Source organism: Phoenix dactylifera, chromosome 9, assembly GCF_009389715.1.
Source record: "Phoenix dactylifera cultivar Barhee BC4 chromosome 9, palm_55x_up_171113_PBpolish2nd_filt_p, whole genome shotgun sequence".
NCBI lineage: Eukaryota > Viridiplantae > Streptophyta > Magnoliopsida > Arecales > Arecaceae > Phoenix > Phoenix dactylifera.
Window position 1 is genome coordinate 16,151,592 of NC_052400.1, and position 20,805 is coordinate 16,172,396.

The window sequence follows — 20,805 nt, forward strand, 5'->3', positions numbered from 1 at the left end:
TATTATTGGATGCTCATAACCAATAATCTTCAAAGTCGTTAGTCTTTGGTGCCGTATGAAACCAGCATTTATTGCTCGACTCATGCCATTTGTTGTATCTAGCAAACCTCCTTCAGCGGATTAGACTTTATGCTTCCAGCAGCGGCAGGTATTGTGGAATGTTGAATGATGAAAACAATGACATACCAAGGATGAAATTATTTGACTCATAGATCTCATATGGAGCACAAGGAAATCGTATATGTCCCTGTTAAGTCTCAGGCAATTCTGGTTTCACGTTTGATGGTTTGAAATTTATATGTAGCCTTGGTCGTTCAGCCTTGCGAACAACTAATATTTTTGATATCTTTTATGTGCCAACTCTTCTTTGCTGCTCGCACGTTTGGTCAATGAATGAGCTGAGGGGTTAACGTGTTCATTTGGATGCTTTCTTCATGCTATCCTACATATTCTTCTTACAATCTACATATCCAAATTGAATACTTCTCCACAATTTTTCATGCTCTCATGTCAAAAGAGTTCAAGAAACCCCTACATTTTGGGATTTTTTTTCTTTCTTTCTAATGGAACACTCTTGGTTTTCCCTTCCCATAATTCAGCTGAGTTTGATAATTATTTCCTCCTTCCTGTCACACACATAACTGAGATCCAGTCCTATGACCCTTCATCTGCTGTGAAACCAAATGCTACTGACCTTTTATTCTTCCTTCTCCTTCCCTCTAATCTGTGATAAGTGCATCTTCCTCGTCCATCCTGTTCTTCTGACTGCTGACCAAGCATCTAAGCCCATTTCTCCCGACCAAACCAACATATCCCTTCCTCTTCTTTCACAAAATAAATAAACTTAGACTGATTATTGTTAGTAATTTAAAGTTCATCAGGATCAATTTGCAGTTTACGATCACACAAGAATCCACCCTGTAAAATTTGAAAAGAATAAGCATTTGAAATAAAAATGTTGTGGTCAATATTAAATATGAAGATGGCAATGATAATATGCCTCATCATACGTTGGCACTTCACCTTTGGATGCAAAAGTTTGTTTCCATACACGTAACTTGAACTTTTTATTTCTTCCATGCCCCATTTGTACATTTTCTTCATCAAGAACGGTGATGGCAAGTGACATGCCATGATGATTGATAATACTTGAATTTATGACAAGGAGTTTGATATATCTGAAGCTACTTGGAATGATCAGGTATACAAGTAAAATGATGCAGACACATACATGATTGCAAATGAAGCTACATTTTCTTTCACATGGTATTTCTGGGGCTTTAACCTGCCAGACCAGCCAGAGGAATGGTTAGGCTTTTGCTGCTCGATCTTGCAGTCCACAAACCATATTTGCAGGCACTGCCACGTCAATCATTTTTGGATATGGCAAGTTCAGATCTGGAAAAGGAAAAAGAAAAATCAAACAGTAAAAAAAAAGTACATATATTTCCCAGATATGGTATAATAATCCATAATCACTATATTAAAGTATTTATTGCTGCAAACACTCACTTTCCATAATACTCTTGAATGTTTCCTGCAAAAGATTTATACCAAAAGAATGATTAGAAGAAACTCGGCCAAAGCAATAAACCATAACTCTATGAAATAGAAGAGCTTTTCAGAAAAAAAAGCAGCTAAAATGGGTCTGGTAGGAGTTTCCTAAAGTGAATTCCTCTTAAAATTATCAAGCAGTTTATTGTTTGTAAACTACCAATATATCAGTAAAAAAAGAACATCTACTTGAAAATTTACCTCATCTTTTGTCAGACGAGGATTATAGAGCATCTCTTCTCCAACTGTACTAACCTGAACATCGAACAAGTTGGTCTAAGCCATTAGAACAAAAGAACATGAAGCCAGAAGGTTATGGTGTTTCTTACAGTGAACCCTTTGTAGTCATGAGCAGGATACACCAAAGTATCCTTTGGCAATGTAAATATCTGAATACAAACAGACAATAAGCCATTACATTAATAATAACTGCTTTTAAATGTAAGAAGCATGATCAGAAAAATGCAGCATCTCAATTACTTGCCTGTGAATGAACTGATTGATAGAGCTGACTCGAACTTCCGCCCTGGAAAAAAAAAAAGAAAAAATATTTTATGTGTTCTGTTGATTATCAAAAGAAATATCTTCTACCAGTTCCCTCCTGCTGCATGGAGAGTATAATATACCTAATACTGGAAGTACTGATACTAATTTTCTTACGTAGATTGTTTTACACTTCGTAGCAACATGCCCATCCAATAACACATAATGTTTAAATATGAGATTCTGAAGTACAATACTTGTACAAGCACAAAATCCTACAAGGCGGAGTTATCCAACTTATTAATGCCGCTTTTGGGGGTAATAGCCCAAGTATCAAGACATAATAATTTATAGTTTAAAGCTGACATTATCATATTCAAGATAATAATCACATTCATTGGTATCTGGTTACCATCGCTCTTGGCATTACGATGAAATTATCATTTGAAACAGAATATAAGGCTTTGGCGACATAATATCACAATAATTATGCAACTTAATAGTCATAGTGACAAGTATGATGAACAAACCTTACACAATAGTATGATGACAACTTAATAGTCATAATAATCCTCGTCCCCATGGACCTTGCCATATACAGAAACACAAGCAACCGTCCACATAGGGCTGTAAATTAATCTTGGCTGCAAATAACTACACCATTTCAAATGGTTACATTAGTTTATCTTCTATTATTCTGACTCTAGTTTTCCTCAAGTGCACTCATATCTAGAATTCTTCTAGTTTTCACCACACTCCACACATCCATCCACATTTGATTGGTTCAATATCTTTGCATTCATCATGTGCATTATCACCTTCCTTTATGTGGATGAAATGTGATACTTGAGGTACTGAAATATAGGATGAGAAAGGAGAAGATTACAGGAATTACTGACAATCGATGCATGTTTCATGTACTACAAGATATGAACTAGGGAATAACTCGTAACACGTCTAATTTTATTAAGTGCCACAAATTTCTCCATAAGAAGAGAATATCCTCCTGAGAAGCTTTACAAAAACCAAGCCATTTCCCTATTTCCCAAGCCATTAGATTGAATACAATAGAAGGCTCAACCATGACAAAATCCGAAAGAAACTAAATGATTTTTATGATTGCCCATAACCATATGATTTCAAACCCAACTCAAAGTAAATATATGACCCCAAACCTGACTGAAATACTGAAAATTTTTTATACCTATAACGTAAGGAGAGTGGACGATGGTAATTAAATTTCCACCAAATGTAGAGGCTTTTCATCACAATTTTGCATTGCTTTGTGCACAAACAGTTATTACTTCTTTTTCGAAATTTGTGCCCCTTTCTGGTCACAGACACTTCCAGTGCATGTATCTTGACTTTAAGGTATTGCTGTTTATTGGCACAATCTTCCTTAACAAGATGTCCCATCATATTCTAAACCAATACAAGGAACCAATAGTCACGACTGCAAATTTTTTAATATGGTCGATGAAGAATCAAAAAGTCAACGTTACAATATCTGTATGGGTTAATCTAATGGTAATGCCCTCTCTACTTCTGTCAAATCTACATTTGGGTCTTACTCTGACATGTGCTTTATCATGCTCATTTGACAAATGATAAGAGGAATACATGCAATGATGCTCAACTTCAAGTGCTCATTTTCACATTTGTATGTAATGATATAGAAATGCAAAAGACAAGATACAAGAGAGATGATCCAAACAAGACTCCCATTCAAAAAGCCCTAAAACAATAGTCTCTACTATAATTTTGTGAAATCTCAGGGCATTAGGACCTTTGTGCATCCAATAATCATGCTATCTTTTTCTTTTCAGTCAAAATATCTGTAATTTATGCTCCAAGAAATGTAGCATCTTTACATTTTTCCAGACATGAAAAATGGCAAACATGTGCACCTGAAAATCTGTCCTTCCACAGCCACGTATAAGCAGTGTGTCACCAGTGAATGCCATCCTAGGATAAGGTTGATCAAGCCCATCTCCTGTTACATATGTAACACAACCCAAAGTATGACCAGGAGTAGCTCGCACCTGCATACATATGCTTCAGAGACACGATCATTGCAACCCAAACATGTTAAGTTCATGTACTATCATAGTTTCTTATTGTGGGTTGTGGACTGCTACCTAGTTAATGCACAGATTTCTGATGGAAATATCATTTTCATGCCAGAAACACCAGAATATCATTTAACTTACTGATGAATGAAACAAAACGCATCATTAATGAAACACCAATGAAGCCTGAGCATTTATGAATTGCATATGATCAGTGACTAGAGATAGATGCAGTCATTTGTCAAATTATCGGATCATATACATGCATTATCTTGGTCCTTCCCAATTTATTTTATGCTGATTGTAACTTTTATATAGAAGAAAAGAGTGTTCTATTAACATATTTGAAAGTCATCAAAGGATAGAACAAGTTTAAGCCTTGTGATCACTCAGTTAATAAGAATAAATTGAACTAAAGAGGCGCTACCTCCAGAAACAAACTGCCAAGACATATTTTATCCCCAGCTTCTATCAAAAGATCTGCTTTTGAATGGCTAGCTTTGGAAATGACAGACTTCACACCTGGCACCATATCCTACAAATTGAGACAGCATGACATTATGTTATCCAGATAAAAATAAAAGAAAAAATTAAGAGTCGTCTCACGTATTAGGAAGAACAAATATAATAAGGCTTCCCAACTTGAATTATCTTCATTTCTGCTATAATTCAAGTTACTAAGCAAGCAATTAATTAATAGGACTGATGCGAAAGATGTCACTAACCTTTATCAAGCCTGTTCCGGTGATATGATCAGCATGGACATGAGTATTCATAGCATAAATGAGTTTCAATCCCAGGTCTTTAACAAGGGAAAGATCTCTGTCAACTGTTCTATCCACCGGATCAATCAACTATATAAAAATTCATCTATAAGATGTCCATTCCAGCATCAGTTTTTAATGATGAAAATAATTAAGCACATAGACTAGAAAGCACTATAATAGACTGGTAAACATATAGCATATAAATCACTCTAAATGATCTGTTTCTAGGTGCAGATATTTAAGTTGCAACATTACAGGAAGTTGTGAGGAAAATGATGAAGGTTAAACCGGTCCGTCTATATGTTGTTCAAAATTTTCAAGTGTCTTGAACTTAAAATTTTCAAAATTTAAGCCAACAAAACACATAGATGATCCAAAATAGTAGGACCAGTACAGAAAGGGGTTTAAGTTTTGAGTTCATTCAGTTCTCATATACTTCAGTAATACTCAAGTCGATAGCTCCATTGATAGAAACTTGAAAATAGACCTTCACTTCGTAAATACAATTTAACCAGCCATCGCATATTAAGATAGCAAAAAGAAAGAAGTATATAATTAACCATCATATCTTTCAATATGAATCTAAGCTTCATCTATTTTATGTGCCGATAAACATGCCTATACATTTCTAGATGAGTCTTGATCTTGAGTTCCTCACCAGTTCCCACGTAATAGGGCCAAAGACAAATCAACATAAGACATGAATATTTGTATTGGAAGCCAATCTCAAATCTATCCCTCTCAGCCATATAATCACTTCCATTTGCTAAAATTCACGTGAAAGGTGATGTCCACTCAAAAAGAAGCCATATGATAGGGACTAATGGGTAGATTGAAGCTATATTTGGTTCAGCAAGGCATCTTCATGCTGTACAAGACAAAAATTATTTATCAATTATTGCTGGATAAATGGCAGCCATCTATATACACATCTTAGATGGCCTAAGAAACTCAAATTTCAGGGAGGACCCTGTAAGTGGAAATGGAACCTCACCAATTCTCGTATTTGTCTGTGGATGATCTAGCATTCTTTGCTCACATGGCACAATTTAATTCCAACACTTTTCGCTACTAGGAGGTGACATGAGTAGTAGATAAAACGCTCCTAATGGTTGTCATGATAGAACTCATCCATTTTTTTCAGCTCAGGCATGCACTTGGACATTAGAGAGAGTCAAGTATCTGTCGATTGTTTTGCTAAGTCCATCAACCTATATGTGTCATCTCCATAATGCTCACACAAGGTGCCATTCAGCTTGTCAGGTGAGAGTTGCAAGCATTGTCTCAATTGATAACCAAGTTTGTCATTGTAACTTTTTTGGCAAAACGTAGAATCCACCACAACATTTCATTGACAAACAAAATGAAGAATGGGCTAAAGACAAGACAGGAGAAAGCATAACAAAATAGGAGAAAACGAATAGAGAAGGGGGATACAGGAAGCCCAAACTTAGACAACCATACAGTACAAAACCCAATCAGAACAAACAAACAACCCCCGGTCAAACAAAGGACAAAAGCAACTTAAAATAAGCCCAAAATACACTCCGCAAGCCCAAACAACTACTAGCCCAACCTCAAATGCATTTAATAAAATTTGAAACTCCTAGCACCCATCATCTATTGATGTGACCCATGCGACCGCCCTGTTGAGCAGTTCAATGTGGTTGAACTAGACTACATGCTGAACTAGGTCGCATGCTACTCCACTTCACGACTTCAAAGCACCGGACACCAAAATGCTATGTCTTCCCTTTGCCTATACCAGCACAGCCACATCTTCATTGTAGCATGGTTCCACCGATGCTCAATGCTCCTCCACAACATCTCCCTTGCAGCCTCCTCCAACTCTTCCACCGCTGCCACTGCTGTCCACTCCACTGCTCTTTGGCCGAGATCAATATCACCACTCTTGACCAAATACCTCCCACCTCGTCGCCTTGTCGCCTCGCTCCACCGCCACAACATCCACTCTAAGGCATTGCCACACTTGCTCTTGATGTAATGATGACTTTTTCTTATCTCTCTCAAGCAATTCATCAAATATATGGCTTGTTTAACTCCTCTACCACGCTTTGCATAGCCATTTTCCTCATCCCTTTTCTTTGCCGCACTCCACCATTGTGGTTTCAACATGTAGTCCCCCAAAATCTAATCCCTACCCTCTCCTAGTATTCAAAAACCATTCTGCTTCCAATTCTAATTCTGGTGTCATGAAGCAAATACGTCAGAGAATATGGCCATTTTAGTTTCTATTCCGATCCATTTGGATCCCGATTCCGATCGTGAACCAAGCCCCAAAAGTTGATTGTTGAAATGAAAACAGACTTTTGAATGAGACTGCATTTTATATTCTATTAATACATAAATAAAGGTATACTTTCTGCTAGACATAAACGTGGAAAGATACAAAGATTAAGAGTTCAACTAGACCCTACCTCAATTCAATTAAGAAAACTAACAATTTTCATCACTTTAAACAATCCCATCAAATTTTTACAGTTCATTATCCAAATATAAGAGATTGATTCATCTGATTCCAGTTATGCTCTAAGAAGCAAATTGTCATTCAGGTTGGTGATCTAAGGTCAAATGAATTGGTAAATCATCCAAGAGGGGGAAAAAATCAAGATGCGTTCATAGAGTCGTTTCCCTGCTTCATGCACAGCTGAAGCACGGCAACAATAATCTTCCACTACGTTCAAAATTGAAGTCAATAAAAAGAAGCAAAGTGGAGAATAGATTTGATTCTTTCTCATCATAGGTAGGAGATATTGATGTCGAAATAATCTAGGAAAAGTTTATCCCTCTTATAAACTGCTTTCTCCCAAATCACTTTACTATAATAGTCAAGTACCATCATCATAAAAACCCCAAACCCTAGGAAATAGAGGACAAACTCCTCTAACATAATGGAGAAAAAGTAGTGCAGGTGCAGAATGGTGCCTCACTTTCATATAAACTGTGAAGGCAATTTAACAGCCGGCAACCTGGTCACTGAGCATGGACCATGGACATTCAGTGGGATTGATTCTAAGATAACATACAAGCTACCACAAATCACGAAAGCACTTCAGAATACTCAATGCACGCAAAAACTATTTCAATGTGGGGATCCCTAGCCTACCTACAACAACGATTTAAAACAATTAAAAATTTTGACACAAAATCTCTCCGATTTATATGACAGGGTAAACCTGAAACAGGATAAATTTATCAGACCTCCACATCGAAAACATTTTACTCTCAAGAACAAGAGGTAATAGAAATCCAAGAAAAACTCCGAAATCAAATTTAAACACTTAGGCGGAGCGTGTGGCGACTACAGCCAAATAATGTTATAATCTAAGAATCAAAATTATTTCGGGGAAAAAAATAAAAGAACGAAATCAACCGCAATAAATGCGCCAGATAGATTGTGCTTTCTTGAAAGAATATCTGCGGGAACAGTCGGACCATTCTAAATAAGGGAAGGAAAGGTCATGGCGGCGGCCTCACCAGAGCGGGCTTGTCGGGGTGGGCGACGTCGGCGAGCAGGTAGGTGTAGGTGGAGGACTCCTTCTCGAACAGCTGGCGGAAGACGAGCTTCGGTGGCTGCACCCCCATGGGACCCGTCATTACTCCGGATCGGAGGTTCGATGCCGGCGAGGGGGGCTTAGAAGAGGACAGGAACCTCGAAGGAGAGGAGGAGGGGGAGGAGAGGAAGGGCGGGGGAGAGGAAAGGTGGCGGAGGAGGAGGAGGCGATGATTAATACGAGGCAGCAGCATATTTCCGGATGATGGATCTTATTCGTTCTTGTTTTTATCCGGTACGTGGCGTCGAGGGCTCCGTCGCGGCGTCCTCGTAGTTTAACTTTTCCGGCGGAGTCGGGTTTATTTTTTCGCTTTTTTGGTGATAGATTGGAGGTTTCGATCGTCTTGCTGGCGACGACGGATGGTTCGAGGAACAAATCCAAGGAGATGGGCCGTGGTGGTGTCAATGGGCCGAACCCTGTCCAGGCCTAGTTCTAAGGCAAATGTGGGCTTACCTGCACATATTCACAAACTATAGGAACTCCTCTTGGTGGAATAAAATGTACCTTGTGACATGATTTAGAAAAGATTGTTTCTCGTTAATAGACATAGGCTTAGGATATTATTGATGAAATTAAGGGGCATATTCCTTTTTGATTTCCTCTCTCTCTCTAATGAAAGCTTTCGTATGGCCAAGAGTAGTGATAGATGGTGGGTCCTTTTCTAAGACAAGGTTGATTGATTTGTTTGTGAGTCTGGAATTTGACGTGGCAATTTGTCCTCATTCTCCAAATTGTTGATGCTGACTGGGATAGGAAATGGATCCCTGGATCCAACCCTTCAACCCAAGTTGATCATATCAGGTTGTATCCATTTCGAAGGGTTGGAGTCTAAGTCAAATCCATTTTTTAGATGCTAGCACACGTGTTCCCTATATATGGTTTGTCTTGATGCACAACCAACCTCGCTGTGGAATCTATAGGCCGACGGATACCAGCCTGGTGTATGAGTTGATACATTAAATTACAAATTGGACTATAGCCTAGCAAGTACTGCTGAATTTTGATATTTTGGAGGTATGATATCCTAAACGACCGACACAAATAGTTTTTGATCTTTTTGGAAATACGATTGGTGGAGCTTATATCATTATTGTCATCAAAAATAATTCAGATGCAGTCTAAGGCCCTGTTTGGGAGAGCTTTTGGAGGGCCAGAAAGCACTTTCTGGCCCTCCAAAAGTACTTTTAGATGAAAAACTGTGTTTGGTAAATTTTTCAAAAAGCTGTTTCAGCTTTTGCGGAAAGCTGAAAACAGCTTTTGGGAGGAAGCTCCAATTTGGAGCTTTTGGAAGGAAGCTGTTTTACCTTTTTTGGAAAGCTGTATTTTTGACAAAAATATCCATATTAAAATAACATAATTACATAGTTTATCCCTGTATAAACCTAAAAATCTGCTGGAGCCAAGAATCCAAGCCGTCAGACTCCCTTCCGTAAGAAAAAGTATTTTTCTTTTCAATTTTTATATGCATCTCTTGAACCACATTTTAGAAGAAAAAATTTTAATTCTTTTCCATACCTTCCAAAATCAATCTATTGTTTTTTTTTTATCATCAACCTCGCGGCCCACGCTGAGGTCCTCCTCGAGCGTGGACCATGAAGAAGAGCCCCTGAACCGCGGAAAATTATTTTATGAGAAATTATGGGAAATTATTATGGAAAATTATTTTATACTAATAATTATAATATTTTATACCTTTATTTTTATATTATACTATAAATATAATATCATATTATATTATATCATATTACATTAATATGTTATGTTAAATAATTTAATATTATGTTATATTATGGAAAATTAATTTATACTAATAATTATAATATTTTATACCTTTATTTTGTATTATACTATAAATATAATATCATATTATATTATATCATAATACATTAATATGTTATGTTAAATAATTTAATATTATGTTATATTATAGAAAATTAATTTATACTAATAATTATAATATTTTATACCTTTATTATTGTATTATACTATAAATATTATATTATATTACATTACATTATAATACATTAATATGTTATTTTAAATAATTTAATATTATGATATTATGAAAAATTAATTTATAATAATAATTATAATATTTTATACCTTTATTATTGTATTATACTATAAATATTGTATTATATTACATTACATTATAATACATTAATATGTTATTTTAAATAATTTAATATTATGTTATATTATGAGAAATTAATTTATACTAATAATTATAATATTTTATACTTTTATTATTGTATTATACTATAAATATAATATATATTACATTATATCATAATACATTAATATGTTATGTTAAATAATTTAATATTATGTTATATTACCAAATATTAATTTACTCTAATAATTATATTACTATTATGCTATATTAACATAATATTATACTATATCGTATATTTATGTATTAATTTATGTTATGTTTTATTATGTTCTGTTGTATAATACTATGCAATGTCCTTTATGGTAATTTTGTCATATAAAAGTACTTTCTCAGTTTGTTTACCAAACACAAAACAAAGTACCACAGCACTTTACGAATGTAGTTACCAAACAGCAAACAGCTTTTTATAACAGCTCTACTTCAGACAGCTCTACTTCCAACAGCTCTACTTCCAACAGCTCTACTGCCAACAGCTCCCCCAAACAGGGCCTAAGCCAAGCAATGGTTTGCTCGACAGGCTTACACTCTATGAACTGATGAGAAGCAAACTGCAGCATCTTTAAGGACTCGTTTGGTTTACAGAAAAATGAGAAGAAAAAGCGTGGTCAATGAGAAATTGAATAAATGGCTTGTATTTAGTTGGAGTTTTTAAAGAAGGGAGACAGAAAAATAACTTTTCTATAGGAATAAGATTTCTATATTTTATGAAAAAGAAAAATCTATGTGGGATAGGAAAAGTCCAATTCCCACCGGCCGTAAATCATGGTAATTTTTTTTTCTAAAGTACTCATAAGCTTTTAGATAAAGTGGGATAAAGTCTTTCTCTTTATTGAGCGCATAACAGATATTTTACATAATTTTCCTAAAAAAATAAATGCTCAATCAAACATAAGTTATTTTGAAATGTGCTACTTTTCTATAATTAACCAAGCATACACAAACGCATTATACACTCAGGTATCATCTTTTCAAAAATAATATTCCAGCAAGAAGAAATTCTTTCCATGTACCAAATGGATCCTAAAAGAAAAGTATGCAGAGAAGTACCATTCATGGTTCCAGCTGCGATACAAGAGCCATCTAGCTTGACGGTAATGTTGATCAAAGACTAAGTTTATGTGTTTTGAAGGACTATATTTTGGCATTAGTTTCACCGGATTAATGGATGGCAAACTCCACAAGTAGGCCTGTTAACGAGCCGAGCTGCTCGGGCCCGGCTCGGGCTCGGCCCGGTAAAAGCTCGGCTCGAGCTCGGCTCGTTAGTCAAACGAGCCCGAGCCCGAGCCCAAAATAAAGCCCGTTTAAACTCGAGCTCAAGCCCGAGCCCGAGCCCGAGCAGCTCACGAGCCCAAACGGGCTCGTGACACCACCACCACCACCCCCACCCCCCAACCCAACCCACCCCACCCCACCCACGCTCGTGACTCAAACCATTTTTGACCCTCCCCCCAGATCCCCCCACCCCACCCGGCCACCCCTCTTCTCTGAAAATTGCTCTCAACCCGCCTCCCCCGAGGGTCCCGACGACCTCCTCCACGCCTCCCTCGACGTCGTCGCCGAGGGCTTCCGCACCTCCGAGCTCGGATTTCCCAGGACCCTCTCCGCCGCCCCGCCTCGCTCGGATCGACCTCCTCCACGCCTCCCTCGACGTCGTCGCCGAGGGCTTCCGCGCCCCCAAGCTCAGATCCCCCAGGACCCTCTCCGCCGCCCCGCCTCGCCCGGATCGACCTCCTCCACGCCTCCCTCGACGACCTCCTCCAGATCCCCCAGGCCCAGGACCCTCTCCGCCGCCCCGCCTCCGCCCCCTGGACCGACTGCCTCCCTCGCCCGCCTCGACCTCCTCCGTCCTTTAGGCCCACCCCACCGCCGCCGCCTCCCTCGCCCGCCTCTACCTCCTCCACCGAGGGCTTCCGCGCCTCCGAGCTCGCTGCCATCGCCGCTGCCTGCCCCAACCTCTGCCACCTCCTCGCCCCCGGCGTCTTCAACCCCCGTAGCCCCACTACTTCGAGTTCGTCGACGACGCCTCCCTCCTTGCCCTCGCCGCCACTTGCCCCCGTCTCTCCCTCCTCCACCTCGTCCACCCCTCCACCCTCTCTCCCGCTCGCCCAATCCCGATCCCCAGGACCACATCCCCATCCCCGGGCTTGGGCTCGGGCTCGGGCTCGAGCTCGGGCTTGTAATTGAAACGGGCTTTACGAGCTCAAGCCCGAGCCTTTGATGTGCCAAACGAGCCCGAGCCCGAGCCCAATACAGAGCTCGGTACCGAGCCCGAGCCCGAGCCCAAGATTCTGTGAAACGAGCCGAGCCCAAACCTCCCAGGCTCGGGCTCGGCTCGGCTCGTTAACAGGCCTATCCACAAGCTATTGTTGGTGACAATCTTTTCATGCTTCGTTTTATTTCATCTGAGTCTGCAGCCCTCCACAGAGTCGTACACAACAAAGGAACTGGAATACCTTTTTGAAAATTATTTTTGTGAAGTTGCTTTTATGCGCTTTGTGCTCGAGTTTTCCTTGAGCTAACAATTTTTCCCCCTCTTAGCAATGCGCACCTGCAATATGACCTTTCAAACAGCACAATTCAGAAATCCTTTTACCACATATCCTTCTTGTACTCTCAATCATATACATATATATGTGTATTAAAAGCTTTGGTATATTCATTTTGTGTGCAGTTTCATGTGTGAGTCAAGATTAAGATCTGATATGGTAATTTACAGAACCTGATCTAAGGAGTCTAGAATCAAAATCCTTTTTTCAGCTAACATTCAAAGAATTGTAGATATAGTATCAGACAACTAAAAATCAGCTATTAATCTATTTGCTTGTTTATCATTGGTATTGGATATACTGAGCAAAGTGCATGGGGACAATTCTCTCTTCCTGATGCATGTGCATGGCGTCCATAGGTATTTCTTTCCAAGCCTAAATTGGCTGCCCTTGCTGCCTTTCTCAACTCAGGTATGATACAAACCCAACATTAGTGATACCTTGCCCTGATGCCATATGGGTGGATTTGATAGCTTTTGGGAGCAAGGAAGATGACATATTAAAGTCTTCAGATATTTTTGTGTGCATTCAGAAGATAGCAAAGTAATGAATATAGTTTTGGACTCGCAGGGCGTCCATGCTGCTTTCAGTTCTCCCATTTATGTAGTATTGTTGCACAATCTTCACTTGGATGTGGAAACAAACAAAACGTATAGGACCAAACTTGAGTGGGGAAATTAATATATCAATTCATGTTTACTGTTGTTTTTTTCTTTTCTGTTCTGTTCCTTTTCCTTTAAAAAAGGAATCACTTTCGCTAGTTGCAGTAGCAAAATTTACCAAACATGCTGATGGGCTCCTACCTCACCTAACCAAGCTTGGCATGACATAAATAATTGGGCGAGCTTTATTCCTTCCCCCCCTCCTCCTTCATGTTTCTTGTTTCTCTTTTTTTCTTTCACATCATTCCCCCATCCCATTGAATGCGTGCTCATGACAATAAATGAGAACCTCTGAATTTGGAAGCCATTACTTTTAGTCAAGTCAAGAACTTGTCGAAGTCAGAATTAGGTTGAAGATTAGAAATCTCGGTGGGACAAAACAATTCTGAGATGCTATTGAATATCTCATACTTGGTTTAGATATTATGGTTGAGACTGACCTGAGAAGCAAATATTTCAGAAACTCCAATCTGGATTAACTTGGAGGGGAAAAAAAAAAGGCTGGTGCAATTACCAAACACCTCACAGAATATTGCTAAAATTTACGTCAGTTATAACAAACTGCCAGAGGTTTCCCTTCACAACAATAGCTCTACTAATACTTGCTAATATCGCTTAAAAGGTTCGACATAATCATCATTTTGGGATAAAATGCTTTTAATACAACACATATGGTAAAGTTTATATAAGGTTATTTCATATTTTTGGTTTGTTAAAACTTTGAAAGGTCATACAACTAGCCAGGAAATCTAACAGCATGTCAAGTAATTACCGAACTTCTCTTCATGCCTATAAAATGAACCTTTGCATCCCTTAAAAAAGGGATAAATAAATAACATTTAATTTTTCATCAAATTTGTAAATGTTTCTTTTTTTAATGAATTCTAGTCATGCATCACCGCTTTTCCCGTTGTAATTATAGGAAAAATTATGTATTTGACACAAAGTAAAAGTTGTAATGGCTAATCTCCATACAAGCACTTAATGCAAGGATACCTCCTTAATTTACATTACTAACAATAAACATAAAATAATTAATTGAAGGATTTGCATTAATATAAGGGTTCTATTCCCATGCACTCAAGCAAACTGTCATGGTCCCCTCCCCAGTACACCAAGGATTCAAGATATGGAGCATTAGAAACTCAAATGATAACCGTGCCATATAATATAAAATATCTCGCAAGTAACGTAGATTAGTACATAATATGCTTGCATCTACCATTTCAGAGATATCAAACATCGAGTTTTTTAAGCCACGAACAAGGAGTTTTTTTTAGCACAACCATCAAACATTATGGTAATATATTTAATTAGCATCAAGCACCACACAAATTTCACTTCAACTCAACATTATGGACAATCCCTACTCTTATAAAAATCTATTAACATTCTTCAGAAATAGTAGAGCCAAAAAGCCCTCAGCCTCAGATGATGCACCGAACCACATAAAAAGCCTGTTATCCCTCAAATCACAGCATATAGAATCGTTTGGGAAAACTCAAGGAAACGGCCAAAAATGATGACACCCCTATCCTTAGCAGGGAAACGAAGGGGCACACAAAATCCAGCCCTCACTAATGTCCAACCTAATAATATAGTCTTGGAAGAGAGAGAGAGAGAGAGAGAGAGATGAGGGTTTGAGAAGAAACAAGAAACAATGGACATGGCGACGTGCAGCACACGGCGTTTGATCGAATCTGTGCCGAACCCGCACATGGCGCAGCATGGAACGGAGATTAGATACGAGTCGGGCACGACCGAACCTGAAACCCTGGCCGTTTCGTCGCCATTCTCGGGAGTTTTGTCGATGGACGGGCCTCTTCCTCCGTTGTGTGCGCCCCGGAGATGGAGCAGGATGGGAAAGCCTGGAACGGACTGCCTTGTTTTATTAGGACAGTGCCACCGCTCCCCGTCTTCTCACCCCCTCTCATCCCATTCTTCTCTCTATTTTTAATCGCAGCTCCGCTCAATCACAGGTCTCTTCAGCTGAAAAGAATAAAACAAAAAAATCTGAAAGGAAAATAGATATTAAATGCACACCAAAAGACGAGAAAAGTTGCATCGGCATGGCATGAATGAGGTGGACTGATATCCCATTCCAGCTCTCCTTCTTCCAGACTCATCAAAAGGGTATCGAGATCATCAATTGGTGGTGCTCTACTTGTTTTTCACCTTGAGAGAGAGAGAGAGAGAGAGAGAGATTTAGATCCGAAGCGCCACAAAAAAAAAAAAAGGAGCACAAGCAGTCTATTTTTAGCTATATGAACATAAAAGCAATGTTTTCGAAACACCAATATACTGATTGAGGTGCGACAGGCCATGTTAGTTTAACATCTTTTAAAACTTTTTCTTCGTCAAGTAACCAAGAAACAACCTTCAAAATTTTAGCGCAACGTAGAGGTCCGCGTACCTCCATCATGAGTAGTGCAACGAATTAGTAATAGCCGATCTTCAAACTTAAGGAGGGGAAAACGAGAGAGAAAGCAAACTCTATCTGCATGAGTGCAAGTATTTCATGCTTCCTTACCATTCCAAAAGACAAATAGCTGTGGGTATGAATATATAAGATCTGAAAACCGTCCAACTCTTTCTCCCATATCTTTCTGTGTGTGCGAGGCTGTGTCTCCGTTGCCCCTTGTATACATATGCATGCTGGGGCGCACACGCGCGCGCGCGCGCACACACACACAGAGGAAGGTGGCGAGACGTCACATGGCAAGATCTTGCGCAAGACCACGCAGCCAGGCCATAACCAGCGCATCGACGACCTGACCTATCGCTCCTCCTTGCTTGCTCGCAGATCACGTACTTCCTCTTTCGGCTTTTCTTCTCCGATGCTGACGACGGATTGATGGATAGGTGAGGACGTCGATGCAGTGTCATATGGAAGTGCTGCGCGGTCTTGAGCAAAACCATCATACCACAGCCATCTCTCTCTCTCTCTCACCCACGCAGGCAACCACTCCTTTCCTCTCTCTCTCTCAAACACGTACAAACATTGATTCGAGCAAAAAACACACACATTAGACATGGAGCCAATCATGAAATAATTAGCCAGCCTGCACAAGAATTACATAAGGAACCAAGAACATAGGACACAGCACGGAGAAGCTAAGGAAAGAAGAGAGGACATATATATCCTCGTGAGTTGAAGGATGGAGAGGAGGGAACTGGGGTATAACTAAGGAGGGGTTTATACTTGGAGGTGGAAGGATGGCTGCAAAAGCTTGTATTTATAGAGCACAGAGGAGGGAATAGAGAAGAGGAAAGGAGGTCGCCAACTAGCTAGGGCCCGCTGTTCCGTTGTATAAAGCCATGACCGCTCCTTTTCCGTTGTAAACATTTAGTCTTCTATACTTTTTTTTTTGCTAAGGTTTAGTCTCCTGTACTTCAATTTATACCTAAGAAACATTTTGGGGCGATTCGGTCTATTTGAGGTGTGCAGTGAATCTAGCAAATATATTGTTGAATGAGTTGCGAGAGTGCGCATGCGATTGTTCAATCCCCTTTCATATTATTAGACTCCCTTTCATGTCTTCTCTTCTTTCTTTTTTTTTTTTTTTTTTTTGAAGCGGATGTATCATATATGTCGGGTACGGATATACCAAAAAAAATCAAAGAATAACAAGTTCTGGAGTGCACTAGGATAAATTCCTCTCCCCTAGCTAAAAGATCTCTGCAAAATGGTTAACCAAATACGAGGCTACCCAATTTGCTTCCTCATTGGCCTCTCGATAGATATACTTTGCCTGCAAGGCCATCCCACCACTGATCATAGCCCGGATATTTTTGAGCAATAGGTGGTACGTACTCGCCCCCCACCCCCCAACTCCCTTCTAGATCCAACCAATAACTGTAGTTAATTGAATCGCTCTCAAGCACAATAGCACTGTCTCGCAGTTTGCGCTAAGCATAGTACACGTCAGTCCAGGCTGCTCGTAGCTCCGTCTACGATACTGAGGTGTATTATTGCTATAAACCATGACAAGTTCACGGCAAGTTTGTGTTTTAGTAGGCAATAAATGTTTCACGTGGTGGTTCAATTCTTGTAATATATTTTGTGCCTAACGCTACCAATTCATTCATACACTATATAATGGTAATTTTTTTAGAAAAGAAAAGAAATTATTTAGGGATTGAATCTAGAATCTCTCCTATCAATTGCCAGCCAGTCATGACTCTTGATTGTTCATCTCTTGGGATTTATTTGTCATGTTATTCCCACCTGTTACCATGAATCTATACACGTCATAATTTAATGTAAACAATTTCGCATGCCTGGCCTCATTCTTGCTCTAAAAACGGGCACCGCGCATGCCAAGTACTGCTGCGGTTATCGCAGGAAAACCCCCTGATACTATTCAGCACCGGCTTGTGAATTTTGCCTATTTCCAGACACCTTTCTAAAAACAGCAGTCGCATGTCCTTTATTATGAGAATTCATGCAGGCATATATTTAGTTTCTCATTGGTTATATGGATACTTGTATAAAGCTGGAAAATCCAAATCCAGATAAAATCTTCAGGGTCGCTACGATTCCTAGCATGCATTAAGAGATGCCGGGCGTCTAGGAGATCATGAAGCTTTTCTTCGTCCAATAAGCTTTTCAAAGTTGGAGAACCAGGGGGATGTGACGGACCGAGGGGCATCCTATAAATGGCTTGTCATGGGGCACTGTTAAGGCAGGGGAGTAGTATTCCCTGAAAAGATTGGACGAGTTTAAAGGCAGGAGGAGGGTGGGTGGCAGGATCGTGTCATTTTTAAGATTCATTTTAAGGGGTGAGCATGCTGAAAGGAAAGAGCTAGTTTGCAGACCCACGAGAAGAAAGATGGGCTTTTACGATAAGCCGAAATGGCGGGCTGATGCGAAAGGAAACTCCTACTTTTGTGATGGGGAGCACTTGGATATATTATTGCTTCGAATTTTAATCTTCTCTGGGAGGTGTTAAAAAGGGCTTATTTAGTTAATTCGTGGAATCTCATGGGTAAACTTGAAGGCCGCGTTTGGTTGGAGAATAGACCCGTAGTAAAGAAAGTGTCCCCGTTCAGCGATCTCTACCCGAGGAAAGCTCAGTTCTCTAAAATATTGGGTGGATGGCACCTCTCATTTCAATAATAATAATAATAATAATAATAGTCATGAGAAACTATCAACTCTATGTATTAGTGCATGCACAATCTTCTATGCAATATATTTTACTCAGTGCTCAACATGAAGTGATAATGCTCCCGCCGTATAATAGTATTTTCTAACCATCTTAGTATTCACCAAATAGTTCTTTTTTTAAGATAAATCTGACCTGAATGTAAAAAATAAAGCTCGCTGAGTAACTAATGAAATAGTTAGAAGTAATTGGTGCATCATGATTTCAATGCTATCACATTGCTTGCAGCATATATATATATATATATATATATATATATATATATATATATATATATATATATCTATACCCAGTTATTAAGTTGTTTGATCGTTGTGCATATATTGATGTAGAGGATATTCCTAGAAGATAACATAATTCCTTGCTGATGCTATGCCAACTATTATTTGTAAACAAACCGTGTATTGCAATCTTGCAGTAATTAAGGGCAAGTGAAAAATTTATGACCTACTTATCTATATATTTTTTTGAATGCTCTTTTTATTTCCTACTCTTTCAGATGTTTTTTTTGCAAGTATGATCGAGAGCAAGGCTTCGTGTTGATGATGAACATCCTAAATTTCAGAATGTGAAACATTCACCAAAATCAGTTTTTTAGATCATCACTGACAGAGGCACGATGGTAATTTATAAATTAATAACTAAATTACCATAATTACTTATTAATTAAGTTGTATATTAAATTTAAGCGGATGAATTAATTAGTTGAACGGAACACTAGCAAGTTTGTTATTTATGAAGCTAGCACACATACAGGATATAAGCTGCTCATAAGCGGTGTGACAAGGCTCTCCCGTAATCCTCTCGGTGCAGGGTGGAAGAAAAAGGATACGGAGGCACAGCTGAAGTGAGAGGCATTTATTGAGCAGCAAAGTTTGAGGTATCCAGCGCACCGAGAAGGATGGGCGAAAACGGCATACTATATGTACATATTTCGTGCAGGAGACCGTTTGAAACCTCGGGTATCGTCAATATTCCCTTTAATTTAGGAATGGAGTTGGTTTGTGTGCAGGAGGAGTCGATGGTCTTGTCCTTTTTAATATGCAAATTAGGTGGTAAACATATTAAAAGGGAAAAGCTGGTTGCAGGCCCTCTTACAGGAAGCTGCGTCTCTTTGTGACGGCCCTGAGCACTGTATCATCAAAAAGAAGAGGAAAGAAAGAAAAAGGAAGACCCTGAGTACTGTATTCATACAAAAAGAAACTGTGATAGGCATGATATTTTCAGAGCAATAAATCTATTCTGCCAGAGCAACTAAAACGCATCCATCTGTTCTTAAATGACGACGATACCTGTGTCAAAACTGCTGACCTTTTTGATCTTAATTGAAATATCGATCATAGTAAATAAGTTCTTCGCGAGAGATGCAATGCTAGTGATATATGCTCAGGGACTGGACCTTCATGTCCAAAATTTACTAAAAACATCCTGTATCTAGCATCTCCGGCATCTCATCCCGACAATTCAGATCATCATTGGCAGCCAAACGTAAGTCTTACTCTTTGTATCCCAATATCATCATTTTCCAAGCAACATTATAATTGTTAAATGACTCCAAACTGTCCCAACCCAGACTTCCATATCCTCAGGCAAATTCATGTCAATGTCGCCGGTAAAAAATTACTTCACTGAGTTGCAAACTTTAGTTGGCTTCTGATAAATATTTGCCCGTGCCGGTTTCATGATGACTAAGGATACCAAGTATTTGATTTCATTTCATCAGCCCCACTCAAATCTCCTGAAAGAAAGCTAAACATCCTATCAGCTCTTTGAATTTTCCCGGACACCTCACTATTTCCGAATCA

General features: G+C 39.0%; 1 protein-coding gene and 1 long non-coding RNA gene across 3 annotated transcripts; both read right to left on the bottom strand.

Moving 5' to 3' along the window:
* Positions 1-1,024: 1,024 nt before the first annotated feature.
* LOC103698257 (persulfide dioxygenase ETHE1 homolog, mitochondrial-like) lies at positions 1,025-8,817 on the bottom strand. Of its 2 annotated transcripts, none has more exons than XM_008780281.4 (9): positions 8,372-8,817; positions 4,832-4,960; positions 4,534-4,641; positions 3,945-4,079; positions 2,039-2,080; positions 1,884-1,943; positions 1,756-1,809; positions 1,513-1,537; positions 1,025-1,398 (listed from the first exon to the last, which is right to left on the bottom strand). In XM_008780281.4, the coding sequence occupies exons 1-9, from the start codon at positions 8,639-8,641 to the stop codon at positions 1,310-1,312; spliced, it is 912 nt and encodes a 303-aa protein (XP_008778503.2). In that variant the 5' UTR covers positions 8,642-8,817; the 3' UTR covers positions 1,025-1,309. The 2 variants fall into 2 exon arrangements, with proteins under 2 accessions (XP_008778503.2, XP_008778634.2); XM_008780412.4 differs by having other exon boundaries at positions 1,039-1,398; positions 4,832-4,976; positions 8,372-8,503.
* Positions 8,818-15,133: 6,316 nt separating this feature from the next.
* LOC103698201 lies at positions 15,134-17,049 on the bottom strand. Its single transcript, XR_602695.3, has 2 exons — positions 16,363-17,049; positions 15,134-16,007 (listed from the first exon to the last, which is right to left on the bottom strand). It is a non-coding gene; the product is annotated as an uncharacterized LOC103698201 (long non-coding RNA).
* Positions 17,050-20,805: the final 3,756 nt, after the last annotated feature.